General features: G+C 39.8%; 1 protein-coding gene across 1 annotated transcript in view; it reads left to right on the forward strand.

The window, feature by feature from the left end:
- Nucleotides 1-22,118, forward strand: part of LOC149192223 (histone acetyltransferase GCN5-like) — a 413,833-nt gene that overhangs the window by 246,873 nt on the left and 144,842 nt on the right. Inside the window, exon 8 of the mRNA XM_089404505.1 lies at nt 17,542-17,610. Within this exon, the coding sequence (XP_089260631.1) occupies nt 17,542-17,610 (69 nt within the window). The remainder of the gene's footprint in view (nt 1-17,541; nt 17,611-22,118) is intronic.

Raw genomic sequence — 22,118 nt, forward strand, 5'->3', positions numbered from 1 at the left:
TACTACTACTAATCTGGGCTCCAGTAGCAAGGAATTGATCCGAGAGGTGGGCTCCTCAAGCATCTTGCCCATCTGCAGTCGTTTCAAACTACAACTCTAAATCACCCCACCTCCCTCTTGAAGATGCCTCTTTGTTTTGCCGAACTCCTCCTCGATCTTCGCCGCTGCAACCTTCAGATCATGCTTGTCATCTTTGTCCTTCTTCCTGAGAGGAAATTGTGTTGCACAGTGACCAAATTCACCACGCCTGAAGCATTTGATCTTCGAAATATCTTTCTTCTTCTTTCGTTGCTCCCGCTGCCCCTTGGATGCGAGCGCTGTATTCTCTTCCTCCTCCTTGGGCTTCGACCCACTATTGCTGCTGCCGTCAAGTTTACACTTGACCAAGTCTCTCCTCAGCTCCTCTTGCTTAAGTGTTGCCGACATTCCATCCTAGTCTGGCAAAGTGGCCTTGCCCTGGATGCTCTGGACAAAAACATGCCGCTCCTCAGATAGTGAATCTAGGGCTAGTCTTACCATCTCGAAGCCTTGAGGTGTTGACCCCACAACTGTTAGCTCATCTCGGGTCTCCTGAAGCTTAGTGAGGAACGGATCAATGCGTTCCCCCTTCTACATCTGTAAAGAATCTAAATCTCATCTTTTGCTCCAAGTACATCTTCCATTGCTCGGAAGATCCTTGATACAACGTCAACAATGCATCCCATATCTCCTTGGCAGTCCATTTGCCAACAATGTGACAGACTGCATGATCCTTCACTCTGTCGAGGATCATTCTCTTCATCTTTGCCATATCTCCCTTGCACTTTTTGAGCAGATTTGGATCCGCGAGTACAACTACCACGCTGTCGACGTATGTCTTGAGAAAATGCTCATCCAAAAGGCACGACATCCTTGCCTTCTAGATCACATAATTGGATGCCCCATCCAACATATCCTGATCTCTCAATCCACTGGCTGCCATCAGTGTCAAACAAAAATGTCAAATAGCCTCCTCTCTCATTTGGGTAGCACTAGAATGGCCTATGCACTCCCTGTTGGATTTTGTAGATCTTCCCCTCTCCACTGTTGCTTAGCAAGTGAGAATTTGGATTCCTTGGCTGCAATTCCTTCGAGGAAGAATTCCCTCAACCATGTCTCTTTCTTCCTTCTGACGTCTTTCTGCCCAACAACTACTTGCAGAAAACTGCATTCCATTAGAAACTGCCTCTTCGCTGAGGCTGTTGCGCTGCTCCCTCTGACACTAGCAAAATCTCGATCTGGAAATCGTTCTCTTTGTCGATTCACTTAGAGAGAGATTTTCCCTCGAAAATTTTGCTCTCTTGGCCTGAACTGCGCAAACCCTTTGGGGATTTGAATCGTTGCGTCTGCAGGAATTTCGAACTCCCTTCTTCCTTCAGTGCTGGGCTCTTCTGGTACTATTCTCTTGTTTCACCTACACCTCTGATACCATGTGAAAATTTGGAATCCCGAATAACTACTGCAGTGACTGATTACGTTTCTCCTATTTTTTTAATTACTGAACCACGTTATTTACTGTTTCGTATAGTAAACACTGCATCCTACACCATTTAAATTTATAATAGGAAACAAGAAACTGAACAAGAAAGAAATACAACACATCTACACAGTTATTTTTTGACAAATGTCCCCGAAGGAACCCAATGGGGAAAACCAGTGCAATAACTTTGTGGGTTTTATTATTATGCAGTAGTAATTTTTTAATACAATCTCCCGATGCCTTCTCGATAATCCAGTTACAAAGAATATCATTGACAGAAAGATAAGTGAGGTTACCTCACACTATCACTAGAAATCCTGGGTGATCCAGCCGCTAAATGAGCTGCCCTTGGTTACCTCTGCATTGTCTCTGTGCAGTCACTTTGTCAGCCTACTGTCTCACCCTCTAGGTACAACATCACCCCTTCAACTGATCAATTTGCCTCTAAGATTCTGACTTTTGCTCTCTTGGTCTCACACCTCAGCTTCCAGCTACAGAAATTGATCTCCCCAACAAATTTTCAGACTTCCTCAAGGCTTAGTGCTGCCTCTACGTCAGCCTACGCTGCCTTTGCGTGGCCTTGCGTCAGCCTCTTCTGGCTCTGTGCTGCCTCTCCCAGATCTCTCTCTGCCTCCTGCACTGAGTATTCTCCGACCGAGAAAGATTTCCCTTCGGATACTTCCCTGCCCCTCACTGTAAAAGATCACTATCGAAAATCTCTCTGGTAGTTGTTTTGCTTTAGAAAATCGAACTTTTGATCTCCCCTCTTTGTGTTTGCAAGTGCCCCTCAAGCCTCTTCTTATATCTATTGATTTTTGGTAGCTCGGATGTGCTCTAGCCATGAAAATTGGTGGAGAGGCTAAGGCACATGAGATCTCCAAGACCAAGAAATTGTGTGGGGAAATTCCCCCTGGATGGAGAGATATATGAATAATTAATATTTTTAATGAGATCGTAAGTCTTAACTTAGGAAAATTAAAATATTAATGCGTATTAATATAATATGGGTGAGAATGTTCTAAAGAACGAGGATCCAGCCAGATCTAATCTTAGCCATTGATTAGGGATTTAATCTCGGCCATTGAATCGTCAACAGGAAAAGTATAAAGGAGGCCTGAGGGTCAGTGGGAGACACACTAAGTTGATCAAGAATTCAATTTTCTGGGGCAGTGTTTGCTGAGAAGTCGAGTTAGTGATCTGTTGCAGTGAGGGGCAATTTGACGGAAGGTTGAGAATACATAGCAGAGAGGTAGAGATAGTGTCAGAAAGACAGTGTAGTGGCAGCGTGGGTTGATGCAGAGGCAGCTTGGGCTGACGCAGAGGCAGCCAGAGCTAGCGCAGAGGCTTGGAGGGCCAACGCTGAGGACGCAGGAGGCCGAGAAGCTGATGCAAAGTTGACGCAGGCAGATGCAGAGGCTAGCAGAGCTGATGCTGGGCAGAAAGCTTTGCGCTGTGGTGTTTTCGTGGGGCAAACTGAGAGCTGAGAGGCAGACACAGAGCCGTAGAGGGTGATGTAGTCCCTAGAGGGTGACGTAGTTCCGAAAGGAACCCTGGAGCAGCTTTCGCTGTCCAGCTAAGGAACAGTGGAAGTCACTATGGGGCTCATCATCTGGTTGCTAATCAGCCAGAATATTTGTCTCCGAAGCAAGGTACTTATGCCAAGGAAAATCTCTGAAGGGTGAGCCATGTTTGGCACCCTAGTTGTATTAAGAAAACTGCATAATAATAAAACCCTCATATCTGCTGCACTGGTTTTCCCGCATTGGGTTTTTCCGGGGCCAGTTGTCCAAAAATAACGGTGTCCCTTGTGTTATCTCAGTTATTTCAGTTGTTGATTTGTATATGTGTGAAGGCTGTATTTGTGTTTATTTTGGTATTTATATTGATAAATAACTTGTTAATTGAAAGAACAAGTAGGAGATAATAAACCAGATAATGCAATAGGGATTTATGATGTGTTAGATTCAAAAATTTTCACATGGTATCAGAGCGATTGTAGATCACATGAGGATTGAAGACAACAATAGAAATCTGAAAATTTGCAGCAGAAGCAGCTGTCTCGAGAGACAACGTTGTTCCAGAGTAGAAGCAGTAAGAGAAGAAGTGACGCAGAGCCTGCGTCATCATTTCAAACCAAGGGAAGGGCTAGTGCAGAGGCAAAGAGAGGCAAAAGAGGCTCACGAAGAGCCATGTCATCCTACTTAGCCAGGTAGGATTGACGCAGTTGGCCAGAGGAGATTCAGCCTTTGCCGGGATTGCGCAGACCCTAAAAGGCTCAGTTTCTTTAGTTGCCGGGGCTTGGGGAGTTGTGGGCAGATTGTGATTTGAGGAGCTGGTGGGACACTATTTCTGTCGATACAGAACAATGGCTAAGGAGATGGAACCAAGGTAGAGGGAATCACTACCTCAACAGATTTCTAGCCAAGGAATCCAAATCCGAGTTGCAGTTGCAAGGAGGATTGGAGAGGAGCGGTTCGACAGCTGGCCAGAGGATTTCCAGGAGGGAAATCAGGACTTAGAGGGAGATTTCCAAGAGGGGATTCGAGACTCAGAGGGAGTCCAGAAGAGGAGCTAAAATGGCAGTGAACAGACCGAGAGATTGGGATAGGTTGGACTGGGCTTTCAACTTTGTCATTTGGAAGGCCAGGATCCTGGCTTTCCTGGATCGACATCGCTTCAAGGACTTTGCCTTGAAAGTAGTGGCTATCCCAGTTGACCCAGCTGAGAATGAGAAGTATGGGGAGGCAACGACGAGGGCGAAGTGCATGATCCTAGACGAGGTCAAAGATCATGTCATACCAGATATTGCTGAGAAGAACACAACAAAGGAGATGTGGGACACCTTGACCACCTTATACCAGGGCTCTTCCATGCAGCAGAAGATGCTATTGGAGAATCAACTGAGGTCATATCAGATGCATAAGGGAGAGCAGATAGATCCATTCCTTCTCAGGTTGCAGGAGATTCGTGACTAGCTTACTTCCGTGGGGTCCACACCGGATCTAGAATTTATGGTCAAGATTGCCTGAATGTAGTCTCTGAGGAGTGGGAGACATTTTTCCAAAGTATTTTGGGCAGGGCTACTCTTCCTGGTTGGGAGGAGATGTGGGCAACTCTTCGACAAGAAGAGATCAGGAAGATAACTAAAGTGAGGAGTAGTGGTAAGGGAGTTCGAGTCAAGAAAGAGGAGGAGAAGGATGCGGCTCTAGCATTTGTAGGACAACAAGGGAAGTGGAAGGAGGATATCTCCAAGGTCAAGTGCTTCAATTGTGGGGAGCTGGGTCATTATGCATCCCAGTGTCCCAGGAAGAAAGGGAAAGGAGAAGCTTCCGATTCAAAGGCAGCTCCAGCTAAGGCGGAGAAAGAGGTCGAGACTGATGATGATTGTGCCATGAGTTCTCATGCAACTCTAGAGAAGAGGTGGGGAGACATCGAGTTGTAGTCAAGAGGACTTCATGCTAGGGCAGGATCCTTGAGGTGCCCAAACTCTTGGATCACATCCAGTTACGGGAGCCCTTAACGATAGTAGCATGATGACAAGTGTCGGGTGAAGCAAGGTGTGGTGGAGCAGCAATGCAGTGCTAGGTCTGTAGCAGCGTAATAGAGGTTGCAGCAGTGCGAAAGGCACAGAAGAGGTTGTAGTAGCGTAGTGGTAGCAGAGGGAGCACGGGTTAGCAATAAAGGCAGCTTTAGCATCATAAGGCTTCCAGATTGACTGGGATGTCAGTGTTTGGGGAAGTCAGTGACCTACTTCTCGGTAACTGGGTTGCAGTGCAATAATTAGTAGTGGCAATGCTAGGGGCAGCATGTTGAGAGGGAGCTGTAGTACAGATGTAGCAGTGGCAGTGGCAGTGTCATGGGCAGCAGTACAAAATGCAGCAGTGCAGGGGATGTGAGGCAGCAGGCCAAGCATCAACGCAAGTACCAGTGCGGAGGGTCAATGTAATGTTTCTATGATGAAGCATTACTAGAGCACATTCCTCGCTAAGAGGGAGTGTTGATTTTTGGTAGCATCAAATGTGCTCTAGCCATGAAAATTGGTGGAGAGGCTAGGGCACATGAGATCTCCAAGACCCAGAAATCGTTTGGAGAATTTCCACCTGGATGGAGAGATATTAAAATAATTAATATTTTTAATGAGACCCTAGGTCTAAAGTTAGGAAAATTAAAATACTAATGTGTATTAATATAATATGGGTGAGAAAGTTCTAAATAACGAGGATCAAGCCAAATCTAATCTTAGTCGTTGATTAGGGACTTAGTCTTGGCCGTTGAATCATCAGGAAATGTATAAGAGGAGGCTTGAGTGTCAGTTGGAGACACACCAAGTTGATCAAGAATTCGATTCTCTGGGGCGGGGTTTGCTGAGAAATTGTGTTAGTGATCTGTTGCAGCAAGGGGCAGTTCTGCAGAAGGCCGAGAATACATATCAAAGAGGCAGAGATAGTGCTAGAAAGACAGCGCAGTGGCAACCTGGGTTGACGCAGAGACAACCAAAGTTGACGCCGAGGCTTGGAGGGCTAGCGCTGAGGATGCAAGAGGCTAAGACGCTGACGCGGAGGCTAGCAGAGATGACGTTGGGCAGAAAGAGTTGGGCTGTGGTGTTTTTGTGGGGCAAACTGAGAGCTGAGAGGCAAATGCAGAGCCGTAGAGGGTGACGTAGTTCCGGAAGGAAGCTTGGAGCAACTTTCACTGTCCAACTAAGGAATAGTCGAAGTCACTGTGGGGCTCATCGTCCGGTTGCTGATGAATGAGAATATTTGTCTCCAGAGCAAGGTACTTCTGCCAAGGAAAATCTCTGAAGGGTGAGCCATTTCTGGCACCCTAGTTGTATTCAGAAAACTTCATGATAATAAAACCCTCATATTTGCTACACCGGTTTCCCCGCATTGGGGCTTTTTGGGGACGATTGTCCAAAAATAACGGTGTCCATTATGTTGTCTCAGTTATTTTAGTTGTTGATCTGTATATGTGTGAAGGATGCATTTGTGTTTATTTTGGTATTTATATTGATAAATAACTTGTTAATTGAAAGACAAGTAGGAGATAATAAACCAGATAATGCAGTAGGGATTTCTGATGTGTCTTAGATTCAGAAATTTTCACAATATCTTTCTATTGGACAACCAACGACCTAGATTAACTTTTAGTCAATGGCTTAGATCATTTTGGCTTGATCCTCGTCTTCTTCCAGAAGTTCACCCACAATTTAGATTAATACCCATTAATTATTTTAATTTCCTAACTTTAGACTTAGGGTCCCATTAAAAATAATTAATTATTTTAATAAAACTAAATAATTAATTATTTTAATAAAACTATCTCTGAGTGGAATTTCCCATAATGATTTCTGGGTATTGGAGAATGCATGTGTCTAAGCTAATGTTTTAAAACTCCGACTCTGACACCAACTCGGCCAAGGGTCGACTTTGACTCCGACTCGGTATCGACTTGGTCGGCTCGATTTCAATGACTCAGTTGTTGTAAAAAATACATTATATATATATATATATATATATATATATATTTTAATAAAAAAAACATAATTTTAAAGATTTTCATTCATGTTTCCAAACACATAGCATTAGAATATAGATGGAAGACAACATATGATCAAAGGAGGCTTATGAATATATCCATTATATCAAAATGGCACCCAGCGCACTGTCCAACACATACATGATCAAAACAAAAACACATAACCAAGGAGGCTAGAAATGGCCTCTACAACAAAAGTAAAATGTGACCAGTACTACTAGCTAGTAGCTACTGCCAGAGGAGCCAAGATCATGTGGATCATTTTTTGGATCATCATCAGAGTCAGACAGGGGGCCCAATGGCTCCTCCTCATCATCATCTCTAACTGCAACTATAGAAGTGATAGCACTAGCAGGGTATGCAACAGATGCAAGCTAAGATAGACGAGATATGCGACTGCGCTTTTGTCGTGGCTAAGCAGAGAAAGCGCCTGCAACAGAAGGACTTGCTGGCTGTGAGGCTGAGGCTGGTACAAGTGGATCAGGATTTGCGTTCAACTGAACATTATGTTCGAGTGATGCTATCGTCTGTAATTCAAAATCCATATCCTCATCAGGAGCAAACTCTGTTGTATGACTCTCCACTACCCAATCTGATGTTGGATCAATGTCTTCCAACACAATGGGATCTGAATTAGGTATTTTGTTCAGCAATTGGTTGCATCTGAGACGGAGGTTGTATTGGACATAGACTAGATCATTTAATCGTTTTTGATCCAAACGGTTTCTCTTCTTTGTGTGAATCCTCTCAAAGACGGACCAATTGCGCTCACACCCAGTAGCACCGCAAGTTTGACTCAAAATATGAATTGCAAACTTCTGCAATTCAGGACAATGGCTACCAAAAGCCTCCCACGATTGTGTTGCAAAAAACATAGGAGTGTAATGAGTTAGCTCAATAAAATTACAAATTATATCCAACTTTCAAATTATAAATGATTTAACAAAAAAACTATTAAGAATTTGAAAATTGAAATTTTTGTTTACCTGGCTCATCTGCTTCTCTTGCAATCTTTGCTAGGTTCTTCCCAAAGGTACCTGAGGCATTGGTGAAGGTCGTGATTTGTTGGTGTATCTCTAGCTGATCACACTCCAGTGGGATCATGCGATCAATGCAGTCAATCAGTTCGTCTCTATCCTCCCCCTTCAAAGCTCCTATCTCCTTAGCTTTGTAATGATACCGCGGGTTCAAAAAATACCCAGTTGCACATATAGGGCGATGGAGTTGATTGTTCCATCTTTCATCAATGATTTCCCAAATGGGCCCATACTTAGCCACTTTATCCTTGTATGCCCTCTTTATTTGCTCCTTTGCTTGATCCATAGCCTCATAAATGAAGCCCATAGTCAATCTTTCCCCATCCACCAATTGCAACGCCTTAACCAGTGGCTCAGCAAGCTTCACAATCTCTGTTGCCTTTCTCCAAAATATTTCTTCATTAACTTTCTTTTTCAATTCTTTGCCTTCCAGTTTGTGAGACCACTGGCTTTGATTCCATTCTACATTGGAAAACATCTTTTGCAAGTTTCGATGTTGTGAAAGCATAGATTGCAATGTCAAAAAATGAGTAGCAAATCTAGTGATGGCAGGGCTAATAATATCTTTGCCCCCAGTGTGTTTCCTCATGAGGCTCAAAATCCATGAATGATTGTAGATAAATTTTGTTATGCTTTTGGCATGATCTACAGTGTTTTTGATCCATTCTAATTTTCCAATATCCTCAAGCATGAGGTCTATGCAATGTGCAACACATGGGGTCCAAAAGATGCTCTTGTGTTTTTCCTCCAACAGTTTACCAACAAGAGCATAGTTAGAGGCATTATCTGTGATGACTTGAACAACATCAGCCACCGAACAACATCAGCCACCCCGACCTCCTCAACAACCTCATCCAATAGCTGAAACAACAATTGCCCATCTTTTACCTTATCAGATGCATCCAATGATTTTAAAAACATGGTTCCCCGTGGGTAGAAGATAAGAAAGTTTATGATGGTATGGTTTCTTTGATCAGTCCATCCATCTGACATGATGGTACAACCCATTCTTGCCCTTGAGTCCTTGAAATCTTTCAAATAGTCATTAGTGGATAAAATTTCTTTCTGCAAACGATACCCCCTTAGCTCATGCATAGTAGGGCCTTTGAAGCCTTTTCCAACAGCATGTATGGCATCAAACATAGGCTCATAATATGGTAAACGGGAAGCATTGAAGGGGATATCAGCATCATACCACCATCTAGCTATGTCATCGCAAGCAGTCTCCCTCAATTTTTTTTTTCAATGGTCATCTAAAGTGGGTTGCATTTGACTTCTACTAGCTTGAGGACCATGTGCATCTCTGATGGAGAGGAGGGAGTGAAATAACTTTTGATATTCATATCACCCTTTTTCATTCTACCCTTTCCCTTTTCTTGAATAGACTCAAAAGAGGGAGGAACATATCGGAAGGGGTTGAATGCATCAATACAAGGGATAGAGGAAGAACCCCCAAAATCAAAATGGGGGTTGGTAGCCATCATTTTTTGTATATTCCTCTTCCTCCCAATTTCAGTCTAACTCTTTTTGTCTAGCGTTATCTTCTTTAAACTTCTCAAATTTGGCTAAGAATTCCTTCCTAATCTCCCCAATTTTGGTGAGGTACATGGAGTAATTTGGCCTCTAATCCCCACCAAGTGTTGTTTCAGCCTATTAATGACCCCAGGACCTTCCTTAATTTTCTATGGCAAAATTTGCAATGCATTTGACTTTCAACCATTTCAACATATGCCCAAGCAGCATCTTTCACTCTAGGTGCCATTTTTTGACTTGGAAATGAAAGCAAACAATCTGAAAATGAAAAAAAAAACATTGATTCAATGTTCATTTCTTTCACAAAAAACATTCTTTAGGATTTCTAGATTTGCACATAAAATTTAATAAGCAAAAACAGATTTGTACAAGTGAACAAAGATACCTCTAGGCACAAACTGCCTCCTCAAGCTTGCTCCAAGAAATCAACTCTTCAATGCTGCTCCGAATGGCTGCCCAAGAAGCTCCTCACTCCAGCTACACTGCTTGCCCAAGACTCTTCACTGCTGCTCCAAAAACAAACTGAACAACTCCTCACAAACTCTCATTGAAATTCTCACTCAAATGCATGAGATGACTGTGAGAGAATGAGAGAGGTTGAGTGGGTTAAATAGGGTTTGGGAGAGGGGAATGGACCCCAAAAACCAACTAAACAAAAACTAAAGTGCTTTGGAGTCCCCCACACTAAGAATTAATAAAAGAAATTTAAAAATCGTTGTTTTTTTATGCGTCTGGGCCGCTGTACGTAACCCAGCCAGGTTAATATGGACTCGGCCGAACCAGCTCCGTATTAACTCGGCTAGTTGAACTGAATACTTGGCCGAGTCAAATTTTTGAGGCCTGTTTCGGACGAACTTTGCCAAGTCGGTTCCGTGTCGACCATTTTTTAAAACACTAGTCTAAGCCTCCCTGCAAATTTTGAGATTTAGAGCACATCTGATGCTACTAGAAATCAATAATACCCCTAGGGTGGGGATGCGCTTCCTCGCTCCCCCACGCTCCTGAGACAGGGAAACTCTTTGGGAAACGTTTCTCCATGCCCCCATTTTTGGGGAAACTCGGGGAAACTCCTAGTGGACTTTTTTCTAGTGACGAAAAACGCCCCCCAAATTTTTTTGCTAATAACAATTAAAAACATAAAAAATTAGAAATTTTAATGTAGTTAAAAAAATGAAAATAAAAACTAAAGGATAAATTAAATGTTTGAAACATAATCATTCACATTTCTCATTCATTTCTCATTAACTCTACAATTTTACCTTGTTGCCTGACATTTTCCTTCTATTGCTGCCCTATATTTTCTTTCTACTGCCACTCGACATTTTGCATTTGTAATTTGCTGTGATTCATATTTACCGTTGACCAGGGGGCCTGAGACATTTGGAGCTGCAATTTTGATTTTGTGACTTGGAGTTGTGATTTTCATGTTGTGACTCAGAGCCACCAGATTGGAGCTGTGATTTATTATTTAGTATTTTTGGAGAAATTTACTAGTGTTTCACTGCCTTCTATGTTTAATTTTAGTTTAGTATTCTATGGCCATTTTCGACTTCAACATAATGTCATTGTGATATGATGAATTTACTTTTGATGTGCATTGTGTAATTTCAATTGTCAAATGGTTAATTTAATTTAGATGTACCTCGCATAATATTAATGCCCATTGCCAAATGATGAATTTAGATGGAACATTGCATAATTTCAAATGATGGATTCAATTTAGTAATTTACTTTCAGATTTACAATTTTCCATTGATGATTGCAAAAATGTCAAATGATAATTTTGATTCATAATAGTATAATAAAAAATGATTATCATATTTAGATGTAGATTTCATAATTATTAAGATTTACTATTTACTAACTTATTGACATATCGTTGCAATTTTAATTTTAATTTTTATATATTACATTTTTATTAATTTTATAATTTTTATGACTTTGACGTCCCTCGTTTCCCTAAGTTTTGGGGTTGCTTATATATGTCCCCCTTGTGCGTATTCTTGCTCCCACGTTTCCCCATCCCAGAAACTCGGTGGAACATTGCTCTCACATTTGTGGAGAATTTGGGTTTCTACAGCGTCCATGAAGGGCGAAATTATTGCAGGTCTGAATTGCAGGAGAGCGAGTTGCAGTATCAAGTTGCTAGAAAGGCATATACTCTGTGTTGACCTTGGGAGGATCTCTTTTGCTCAAAGAAGGATCTCTTGAAAATATGGATTAGGGTTTCTGTAGCAGCTGAAGTTGCAGGGTCGAAGTTGTAGGTAGAAGCTAGTTGAAGCAGGATCAAGCCTTGTTGACCTAATCTACTTGAAATGGTTTCTTGACCGACTGACTTCGTACTTGGTCTAGGTTTTGGGTCTTTGTTGTCTCATTTGAAGCAAATTCTATAAGAAGTGATGAGTTTTTCTGGGTTTTCCCCTTGGAGGGGTTTTGCCTTGGCTTGGAGCCTAAATCTATGTCCATTGTCTTTACTATTTTGATCTTGATATTTGCTTGATGAAAAGATCTAATAAGTATACTGTACATTGATCTTAACTGTCTTCTACTATACATTGCATTTATTGTTGTTAAGTTATGGTATATTCTATGCTTATAACAATTTACTTCTTTTTCTTATTATATTCCACAGATTAACAATCACATGTACATAAAGTAAACTATAGATAGAACATTAAACGGTTGACAGAAAACAAGCCAAGACAAGAGACACAAGATATGGCGGCTAGCCAGGGACAAACCCCACAATGTGTGGGGAAACCCTTTGATCAAATCTTCTTTTATGTTCAATAATTCAACAGAGAGAAATAGTACAATAAATCCGATTTATATCAGCAGTAGCCAACCCTAGATCAACAGCATCAGCATTAGCGGCTTCATCGTCATACTAGGGCAGTGGATATCTCACAAACCATCCGTCGGATCAGCTTGATTCCACAACCAAAAGTTGCAGCCTTCAGAGGAGGTTCAGATGAACGTACAATGCAGTTCAGATGAGGAGATCTTTTGGTCCACGCAGGTCAAACTTCACTTCTGCAGTTGCAGCTTCAGTTTCAGCAGCTTCATTCAAACTAGGGCAGTGGATATGTTGCAAACCGTCTGTCGGATTGACTTGATTCCACCACCAAAAGTTGCGGCTTTCAGAGGAGGTTCAGATGAACCTACAACGCAATTCATATGAGGAGATCTTCTGGTCCACGCAGGTCAAACTTTACTTCTGCAGTTGCAGCTTTAGTTTCAGCAGCTTCCTTCAAACTAGGGCAGTCGATATCTTGCAAACCGTTTGTCGGATTGACTTGATTCCACCACCAAAAGTTGCAGTGTTCAGAGGAGGTTCAGATGCACCTATAGCGCAGATCAGAAGAGGAGATCTTCTGGTCCACGCAGGTCAAACTTTACTTCTGCAGTTGTAGCTTCAGTTTCAACAGCTTCTAGCTTCACATGTGTGAGAGAGAGACTCTTTTCTGTGCAGTAGAGAAGAGACTCTTTTCTGCGCAGTAGAGAGAGAGATGTGATGAGATGAGTGAATGCAAATGAGGAAAAGTCCTCTTGTATTTATACACAAATGATGATGTTTGAATAGATGCGACTGTTGGGCTTCTGAGCCTACATGAGTTGTAGGTCGGCTTGATAATAATTCTCTCCATGAATACTTATCGAAATCGTATGATCTTTGTATCAATCTTACACCTCTCGACAACAGGAATCTAATAAAAATATTATCAGCCATGAATAAGATGACCCACATGAAGTTTGGCCCTAGTTGCCAATTTTAACAATTGTTCTATTTACAATTGCTATGAATCATTGGAAGATTGAATTGTTTTTGAAAGATTGATAATAGAAGATAAGAATTGGGCTAAAGTGATTGTAATAACATAGAACAATGGAAAATTAATGTTCGTAGGGTAGTAATGATACATATGGCACGACTCTTATGATACAATGACAGTGTTATCTTGATACATGATTATGATAATAATCTTGTTGCAAAACAATGATCTTGGTTTAAAAATGATACTATAAGGCAGTGACCATGATATATGATGGCAATGATCCTACATGGCAATAACTAGGGTATGACAATGACTTTGATGACAGTAACTATGATACATGATGGCAGTGACCCTATTTGTTATGACAATGATTACATGATGGATGAAAGATGTGATATTGTAGCAACTCTCTTGAACTTGTACGATTCAGTTCACAAACGAAGTTGTGAATTGACTTGGGTTGGCCCTGGGAGGCACGATGTGATTTTTATATCTCATTCTCATTGTACTTTGTATCTTAGCTGAGCATTTGATGAATATCTAATAGAAGAAAAATCTGGTTGGGTTTTCTCCTTTTTGGGGTTTTGCCCTGGTCTTTGACCTAAATTCTGGTGTCTCTGTTGCATACAATTTTCTTTTGTTATACTTTACTGTTCCGCTGCATTGTTGATGTTATTGTTCTCTCTACATAATTGCTAATGATGATGGGGTGAATGTTACATGTATATGATGAAAAGGTTTGAAATTGCAATTATCTTCAACAGAGAACAATTCAGCCCTAAAAATTAACATCTTTTTGTGACATTCTGAAACGCAACGCCAGCAAATTGAATATTCACTCAATAATGTAGATGTTCCAGACATGTTATAATCATAACTAAGTGAGAAATGTACTTTCTTGTATGTAAATTGAATTCGGGGCAACAAGAAGGTGTAGTTATTTAAGACAAGTACGTTCTATTGATCCTTTTGAGCGTTGGAGCATGTGGTATGCTCTGTAAGTCAAAAACTCACTCTTCAGTAAAGATCGATGCAATAATAAGTTTAATGACATAATTGGTGATCGTAACGCCACTTAATCTCCTTACCGCTAGAGGGTTTTAGATATTGTTTTCATTACATAGATGTGACAACGTTTTTAATTCCCCATTCCATGTATATATATTGCATCACTGTTTTATCGTAGTAATTCATCTTGATGCAGATATATGTTGATCACAAATATTGCGTAGTGTCTATACACTTTAACACAAAAAAAATAGAAGCCCTGTAATTGTTTTTATCATTGTTTTTGGTCAGATTATTGAATACATGTGCGCTGCTATCAGGTTATAGACTGAGTGAGTATTGAGTTAGAGCACTTACTAGAGTATGTGCTGTTGCATGTATGAGTCTACTGCTTATGTAAGTGATGTATGTATGTTGTTGAGTGAGAATATGACAATAGAGCTTGATTTATGTTGTTGAGAATGTTGAGCAGAGCTGTTGAGGTTGTACAAGTACAAGCAAAGGATGAAGAGTCATGTTGTGGCTTGTTGCTACTAGGGATTGATAGAGATATATATGTCTTGGGCAACACTGTTGAGATAGGTTTTGTATTTGGTAGTTGTTGAGCTAGAGTTTGAACTTTTGAGCAACTCAGTGCAAAGATGCTAGGGTTCTCTCATTGATATAGAGTTGTTGTGGGATTGTTGAGGACTATTGGATCGATCAACTAGAGTTTGTTCCTTGTGCAACGAGAGTTGGTGTTCTTGCGAACATCCTTATGTCAATACTGCATATTAACAAAGGTAGCATGTTGTTTTGTGTGCGGTTTATATTGAATAGAAGTGGATCTAGTTTGAAAATTGTGAAACGTGGCCCGCTGTGGTGAATTGAAGGTCAGAGTCTTCAGGGCAAGTGGTGGCTAGATTAGCAGGGTGCTAGGGTGGTGCAAGGCGGAGAGTGGAGTCTCCTTTAGATTGGAGCTTGAGTGAACTTCAGGGTGGTAGATTGGTGCTAGGGTATGTTGGAGCCTGTGCAGGGTGTTGGAGGGTCCTTCCTATTTGAGCTAGTGAATCAGGGTGTTGGACCATCCTTTCAGTTGGATATGATAAATCAAGGTGTTGGAGCCACCTTTCAGTTGTTGCCCGAGAACCTTGGAAGTTGGAGCTTCCCATTGATGTGATATTGAAAAGACCTATACTAAGAAGCATTTAGTGGTTTTTGTCCTAGAAGGGTTTCTACCTAAAAATGTCGTGTATTGTCTTTGATGTTGTGCATTGTTGAATGGTGTTAGTGATTTATGTTTTTGATCCTATGGTGAAGAAAATTAATGCTCTCTGAAGTTAAAATTGACTAATTGAAGGATAATACTGATTCAGCCCCCTCTCAATATTTCCAACACGAATCAGGATGGTCAGATGATGTTATAGTTCGACAATTCTGCTCAGTGCTTAGAAGTTCATATTGTATAGTATCATCAACTATGACAACTTCAAGATCATGTAAAGACATTACAAGCGAAATTATGGATATAAACGTCTTTTCATCAATATGCTTTGAGGATAAAGCATTTCTAAAGGGGAGGGAAATATTATGAACATAAATATGAATAAAATATATATAAATAATGATGATAATAATAATAATGATTAATACAATATAATTAATAATTATGATAGGACATGTCCTAAAGGACATGACTCTTTATGAATGGGAACTCCCACTTAGGTATATATACGGAACCCTAATTGTACTCTCATCATCATAATTTCTATTATCAATTACTATTTATATATTGTCCACATGGATTTCTTTATATTCCAGACATTTTGAATATTTTGTGTGATAACAAAATTTGTTTGTATCATTTGGAAGCTAGGCGAAAGAAATAATATCACACAAGTCAAAGACTGTCGAAACCTCGCCAACATGTGCTATTGGCAATTGATGCCATAATAACACTTGCTAAGGACCAATCCCCTCCAAATGGAAAAGTGACCATTAGTTGTGTCGATACTCCCTTGGATGACCACATCAATCATTGTTATTCCTTTCCAATCCTTTAGCTTGAGACACATGTCCCAGTGGGCCTTTGGAAGACTTCGCTCTCCACCCTCCTTCGTCCATAAGTAGTATTGCAAGTTTTGGTTCAAATTATGAAACTGAGCTTGACTTTGCAACCAAGGAGGGACATAGTAGATGTGAGAGGCTTGAATTTTCCTCCTAACCACCACTAGTTTCCCAACAAATGCAAGGTCTTTACATTGCTAGATATGAAGCTTAGTTTGAAGCCATAAAGACCTCAATCCCACTGTAGGCGAAAGCCCCACTCCAAAAAGTATGCCATGACAACACACAATCACCCCTAGCATAACATCGGTGTAAGTTACAAGAAGCCATCTAGGTGTGATATCCAAATTGACCAATAAAAAATTATCTTATGCTGACTAGCCACTGCACTTGATGCTAAACATAATAGATCTAGACATGATCAAGTAGCATCTACAAAGTTCTTTTCTTCTTGAATAGAAATGAGAGATTCATCTGCAAAGTGATTGTTAACCATCTTTGGCACATTAGGAAGCAAGATGCCATGCACTTCCCTTGAAAAGATAACCCAACGATTCAATTGTCAAGACATATAAGTAAGGAGCACCCTTGTCGAATGGAATGATGAAACAAAGTCCTAATAGATAGAGAATTACTAACCAAAACACCTTTTGCATCAAAGAAGAGAGTATTCATGATGGCCACACAGCATGTTTGAAAGCCCAAACAAGTCAACATCTATGTGATAAAGGACTTGTTTCCATGTGGAGCTTTTGATGCACACATATAGAGAATGACCTTGTTTGTATGAGCTAACCCTAGGGGATAGTGCTCTCATTTGTTGGTTCACTTGTGCATGGCTAGAGGTTTTTCAGTTGTTGGTTTGCTTGTGCACATATCATAGCTATGTATTTTCTTTGACTGTAATAATTTACATTTATGAAGTTTGTATAAGAAAGTTTTGAGTTTTCGTTTCAATACTTTTCTTTGTTATCATAGAAGATAGTGATAGTTGCTGAAGTTTTGAGCCCCATTTGGCAGTGTTTCAACATTGTTTACAAAATGAATTTTTGACATAATAATATCGCATGTAATTATATTTACTTTTTTATTTATATGATGGCAGACATTAGACGAAAAGATAAGGGAGCTTTCTAATTGCCATATTGTCTATTCAGGCATTGACATTCCAAAGGTACCTGGGTATTTCTTTGACTTGTTAACTTGCTTTTGAATGTGTTTCATATGTTTAGATTTACTAGATCATTTTCATGGGATATGGTTGAACTATGTATGTAGTATAAGATGGATGATTCATGTCAATGGTAATGCAAAAGCTTTAGATATGTTTATGTGCAAGCATGATAAGGTTGTGTACTATAAGATGGAGGATTCATACTGATGGTAATTTTAAAGAATTACATTTGTACTAAACTTGTCATGTGATGATAATTAAAGTACAAATATGTTTATATGCAAACAAGATATGAATGACAATGAAATTATAGATTAATGTTAGTAGCATCGTGAATTCCTGAAATGTGTATAGACAATATGTTGAATATTAGTTTACTATACAAATGGTCAAACTCTATCCTTGAAAGAGTGAATTGAAATCTTTGTTATTGTCCACTAGATACCAAACTAGGCCAAAGGGATTAGAGATTACATTTAGCACTAGAAGGCCAGCCAAAAATAGGGGGTACAAGGGAGCCCCAAAACGTGAAATTAAGTTAATATTAAGTCAATAACAAGTGGTATGGGTAATTTATGCATGCTCATGCTTAGTCATTAAATCATATAGTTGAAACTATATGCCTAAAAGATTGAATGAGTCAATTGAGCATGTTGGTTTTTTAGTCGTCGAGTCACATTTTTAGTGTAGTCTATTTTGTCTTTAATAGCATGTTCAATGAAGTGTTGTTGTGAAGTTGTACAGGCATTATGTAATATTAAGTCAATAACAAGTGGTATGGGTAATTTATGCATGCTCATGCTTAGTCATTAAATCATATAGTCGAAACTATATGCCTAAAAGATTGAATGAGTCAATTAAGCATGTTGGTTTTTTAGTCGTAGAGTCACATTTTTAGTGTAGTCTATTTTGTCTTTAATAGCATGTTCAATGAAGTGTTGTTGTGAAGTTGTACATGCATTATGTAATGACGTAGTATGCAAACCTTCCATCTCCTCGCCATGAAGATCAAAGTTGCCTTTGTAGGAAAATGCGGGGTTGAGGAAAAGTGTTGTTTGCATGAATGGGTTGATGGAGCATCCCAGTCGATTGATGATCAATCAAATCTCGCAATATCATCTGTTTATCAAACCCAATGGTACGCTTGTCCACATAATAATATTTGATAGTTTCTTTGGCCTTATCCATGGCCTCACATAGATAGCCAATTGTAGGCTTGTTGCCATCAACAATTCTCATACTTTTACTAAAGGTTCACTAATGAAGCACACTTCTTCCATTCCTTCCTAGAAGAAGTCAATGTAAACCAATTTAGCAATGGATCTACCATTATCTTTCCTACTATATGTACATGTATGCCACTCATCACAAATAAACATTTGCTTCAACTCAAACTAACCTTGAAGCAAAGACTGAAGAGTAACAAAGTTGGTTGCAAAGCGTGTGATTGCAGGATGTCACAACTCCCTGTTTCTGGTGCATTTCCTCATGAGGCTAAGAACGATAGCATGCTTATATATGAACTTGGGGATGCTCCTAGCCTGATCAATCACCTCATTCATGAAGGAAGGTTTCACTATATCCTCAAGCATCAAATCTATACAATGTGCAGCTCATGGAGTCCAAAATATTGAACGATGTCTATCCACAAGCATCCTGCTAGTAGCCTCATAATTTTTTTTAATATCTAGAGGAATTGACAATTAGGCTAGTCTCATACTTGCTTGACATAGGGTCGATTCCAGCTGCTATCATTATAACCTCTAGGTTCCTATGTATGCCCCTTTCGTAGGCACCGACGAATCATATGGATTTGAACATCGAACCTCCTCACACATAACACTTCATTTTCACAGTCATCGCCAATTGAGCTACCGCTCGAGGACTACGAGTAGCCACATAATTAACTAAATCATTAGTTATGGTTTGCACCATATTGGGCAATTCGATCTCCTAGAGAAACCCATCCATAACTCACATAGTAATGTTACATTTTTTACATGTGCTGTTGTATCCACTGATTTGATAAACATAGTATCCTTGGGACAATGTACCAAGAAATTTAGAAGGGTCCTACCGTTCCTATCCATCTAGCTATCAAACATGACTATGCATCCAATGACCTCCCATGACTGCTTCAACTCCGCCAATCCAGAGTTGATGTCCTTTTCTGCTTGAAGAATTGCCCCCCCACAAGTCATCATATGTAGCACTTCTATACGTTGGGCCAACAACAACAATGACCTCACACATCGAGTACAAAAATGGATTGTTTTTTTGTAATGCTGAGAGGTGTCTTCACTCTAGAAAAGACGCCTGTCCATAACCCTGTCTGCTTCTTGCTTCTTGCTTTTTTTATCATTGATTTGATGGAAGGTTGTGCTCCAACTCCAGTTCGTGGAACAAAATAAGATGAGCGCCTCTTGACAGGTGTAGCCGTGGAGCCCCTCCCACTACCCTCAGTGCTAGATAGCCCTGAAGCTTAGCTTCTTGTTTGGCCTTATTTGCAGCTGACTCTACTTTCTTTATTTCATTTGCATTAATTTTATCATGCGCAACTCTCATAATCTCTGGGCTAGATTCTTTACAAATCCCAACTTCTCTGCCAGGGATTTTAGCTAGATGGAATTTCAACTTGAAAAGCCCTCCTGTCATGTATTGGCCATGTAATTCTCAATACAGTTTTTGTTGGCTGTCACGTACAGGTTCCCCATACTTCCAAATGTTGATTTTTCAAAATCTTCTTTGTTGGTGATTACTTCGTATGATTTGTTATGTTAATCTTTTCTTGTATTCACATTCATTATAAAGCAATTACATAGAAGATCTCAACAGTAGAAACAAAAATGCCAGTAGGATCTTAAATAGACAGCTAAACAAGAGACACAAGAATTTTACCCTGGGAAAACCCACTTGGGGGAAATACCCAACAACCCTTTTTTTTGAGAAATTATTCAGTTCATCAAGAAATACATCTAATTCTTGTTGTCAAAGCAAGGTCAAGCTGACCGGTAATATTCCCAAGTCCAACTTGGTCAATCTGTCCATAAGATGAGATAAGATGATGCTTGCAGATTCAGTCAAGACTCAAGACCAGTCAAGCAGGCTGAAATTCGGACTTGCTCCTTCCACAGAAAAAGTCAAACTGTTACCAGTGAAGATGCCCAAAAAATCTAAACCTGTTTTGTCACACGTGTGAGGTCAAATGGTGAGAGAGAGAGAGCTCGGTCTTTTTCTAGTCAACTTCTGCCTTCTTTTCCCTTGTCCCCTTTGCATGGATGAGCAGAAGATGCTTTGTTGTGTCTGTGATCCAAACTGGCCATGAGGAGGAAGTCAAATGTTATATATATAGTGATCCTGGGTGGCTGAATTGGTGTGACGCTTCACTAGGGCCGACTCGAGGCTGACCTTACATTTGGAGGCAAAAATTCTATATTTGAAAATTCAAAATTCCCTCTTTTTGAAGCCAACATGAAAAAATGTCTTGAATTTATTATTACATATATTTGGAGGGCTAAAATATAAGTTATGAATACGGACCATAGCTACAAAAGTTCAACACCAAAATGGGTCCAAAGCCTTTGGCATATTTGCAATGGAAGTGCATAACTTTAAAATTCAGTCCTCCTGCACAACAAAGTTACAAACGCAAGAAAATAACATTAAACCCCTACTAGAAGAAAAATAGCAGCCTGCTGATTTAATAAATCAATTAGCAAAGATTTTACAAAATTATATTATATCACTAGCAAATAAAAATGACAATAGGAATATGGAAACAAATTGATTCAAAAGATAGCTATCCCATTTCTAAAAAAGTTTTAAAACCTTTACATTGTTTTATGGGCATGAAAATCATGGCAAAATGTTAAGAAATAGAGGCAAAATGTAGCATGCAAATACGCGAGCAAACAAAAATCTATGAAAAAAAGGAGCATTAAGATACTGGGGTTTAGATACAGACCTGTCAATGGAAACTTCACGATAGTGTTGGCAAATGAGGCTTACCCCTTGCAAAAAATCTTGATGGTGGGTTGCTGATGGCTGCTTAGATTCTTCCACAAGTAACAAAGATGCCCACACACCTTTCTCCTCCCTTCTCCAACAGCTTAGAAAAAAATGAGTGAAGAAAAAGACAAGTCGGTCAGGGTTGAAGAGATCTTTTAACTGTCATTAACAGAATTTTGTTGATTAAGGGTGCCATGCTGTTAGACTATGACACTATTCTGATTTCATAGCTGTTACTAGTTGCCTTAAGGAAGAGGATGTAATTTTAATTGTATATACCCTTCCACTTTCCCTTTTATTTTCTTGCTAATGAAGATATTTTTCTGTGAATATAAGAAATATCTTTTGCAATAAAAAAAAAATTCCCTTGAATCCCAAAATGTAACTGATTTTCTACCTAGCAAGTTCACATTATGGCTCTAAATCAATTATACTCTAAATATAATCTTTCTTCTCCACCTCTCATCTGTTATTATAACTCATCAACTCATTCCTCAGCT

The sequence above is a fragment of the Pinus tabuliformis genome, chromosome 2_2, assembly GCF_031772625.1.
Source record: "Pinus tabuliformis cultivar Carrire ecotype Pingquan chromosome 2_2, CPIR1, whole genome shotgun sequence".
Taxonomy (NCBI): Eukaryota; Viridiplantae; Streptophyta; class Pinopsida; order Pinales; family Pinaceae; genus Pinus; species Pinus tabuliformis.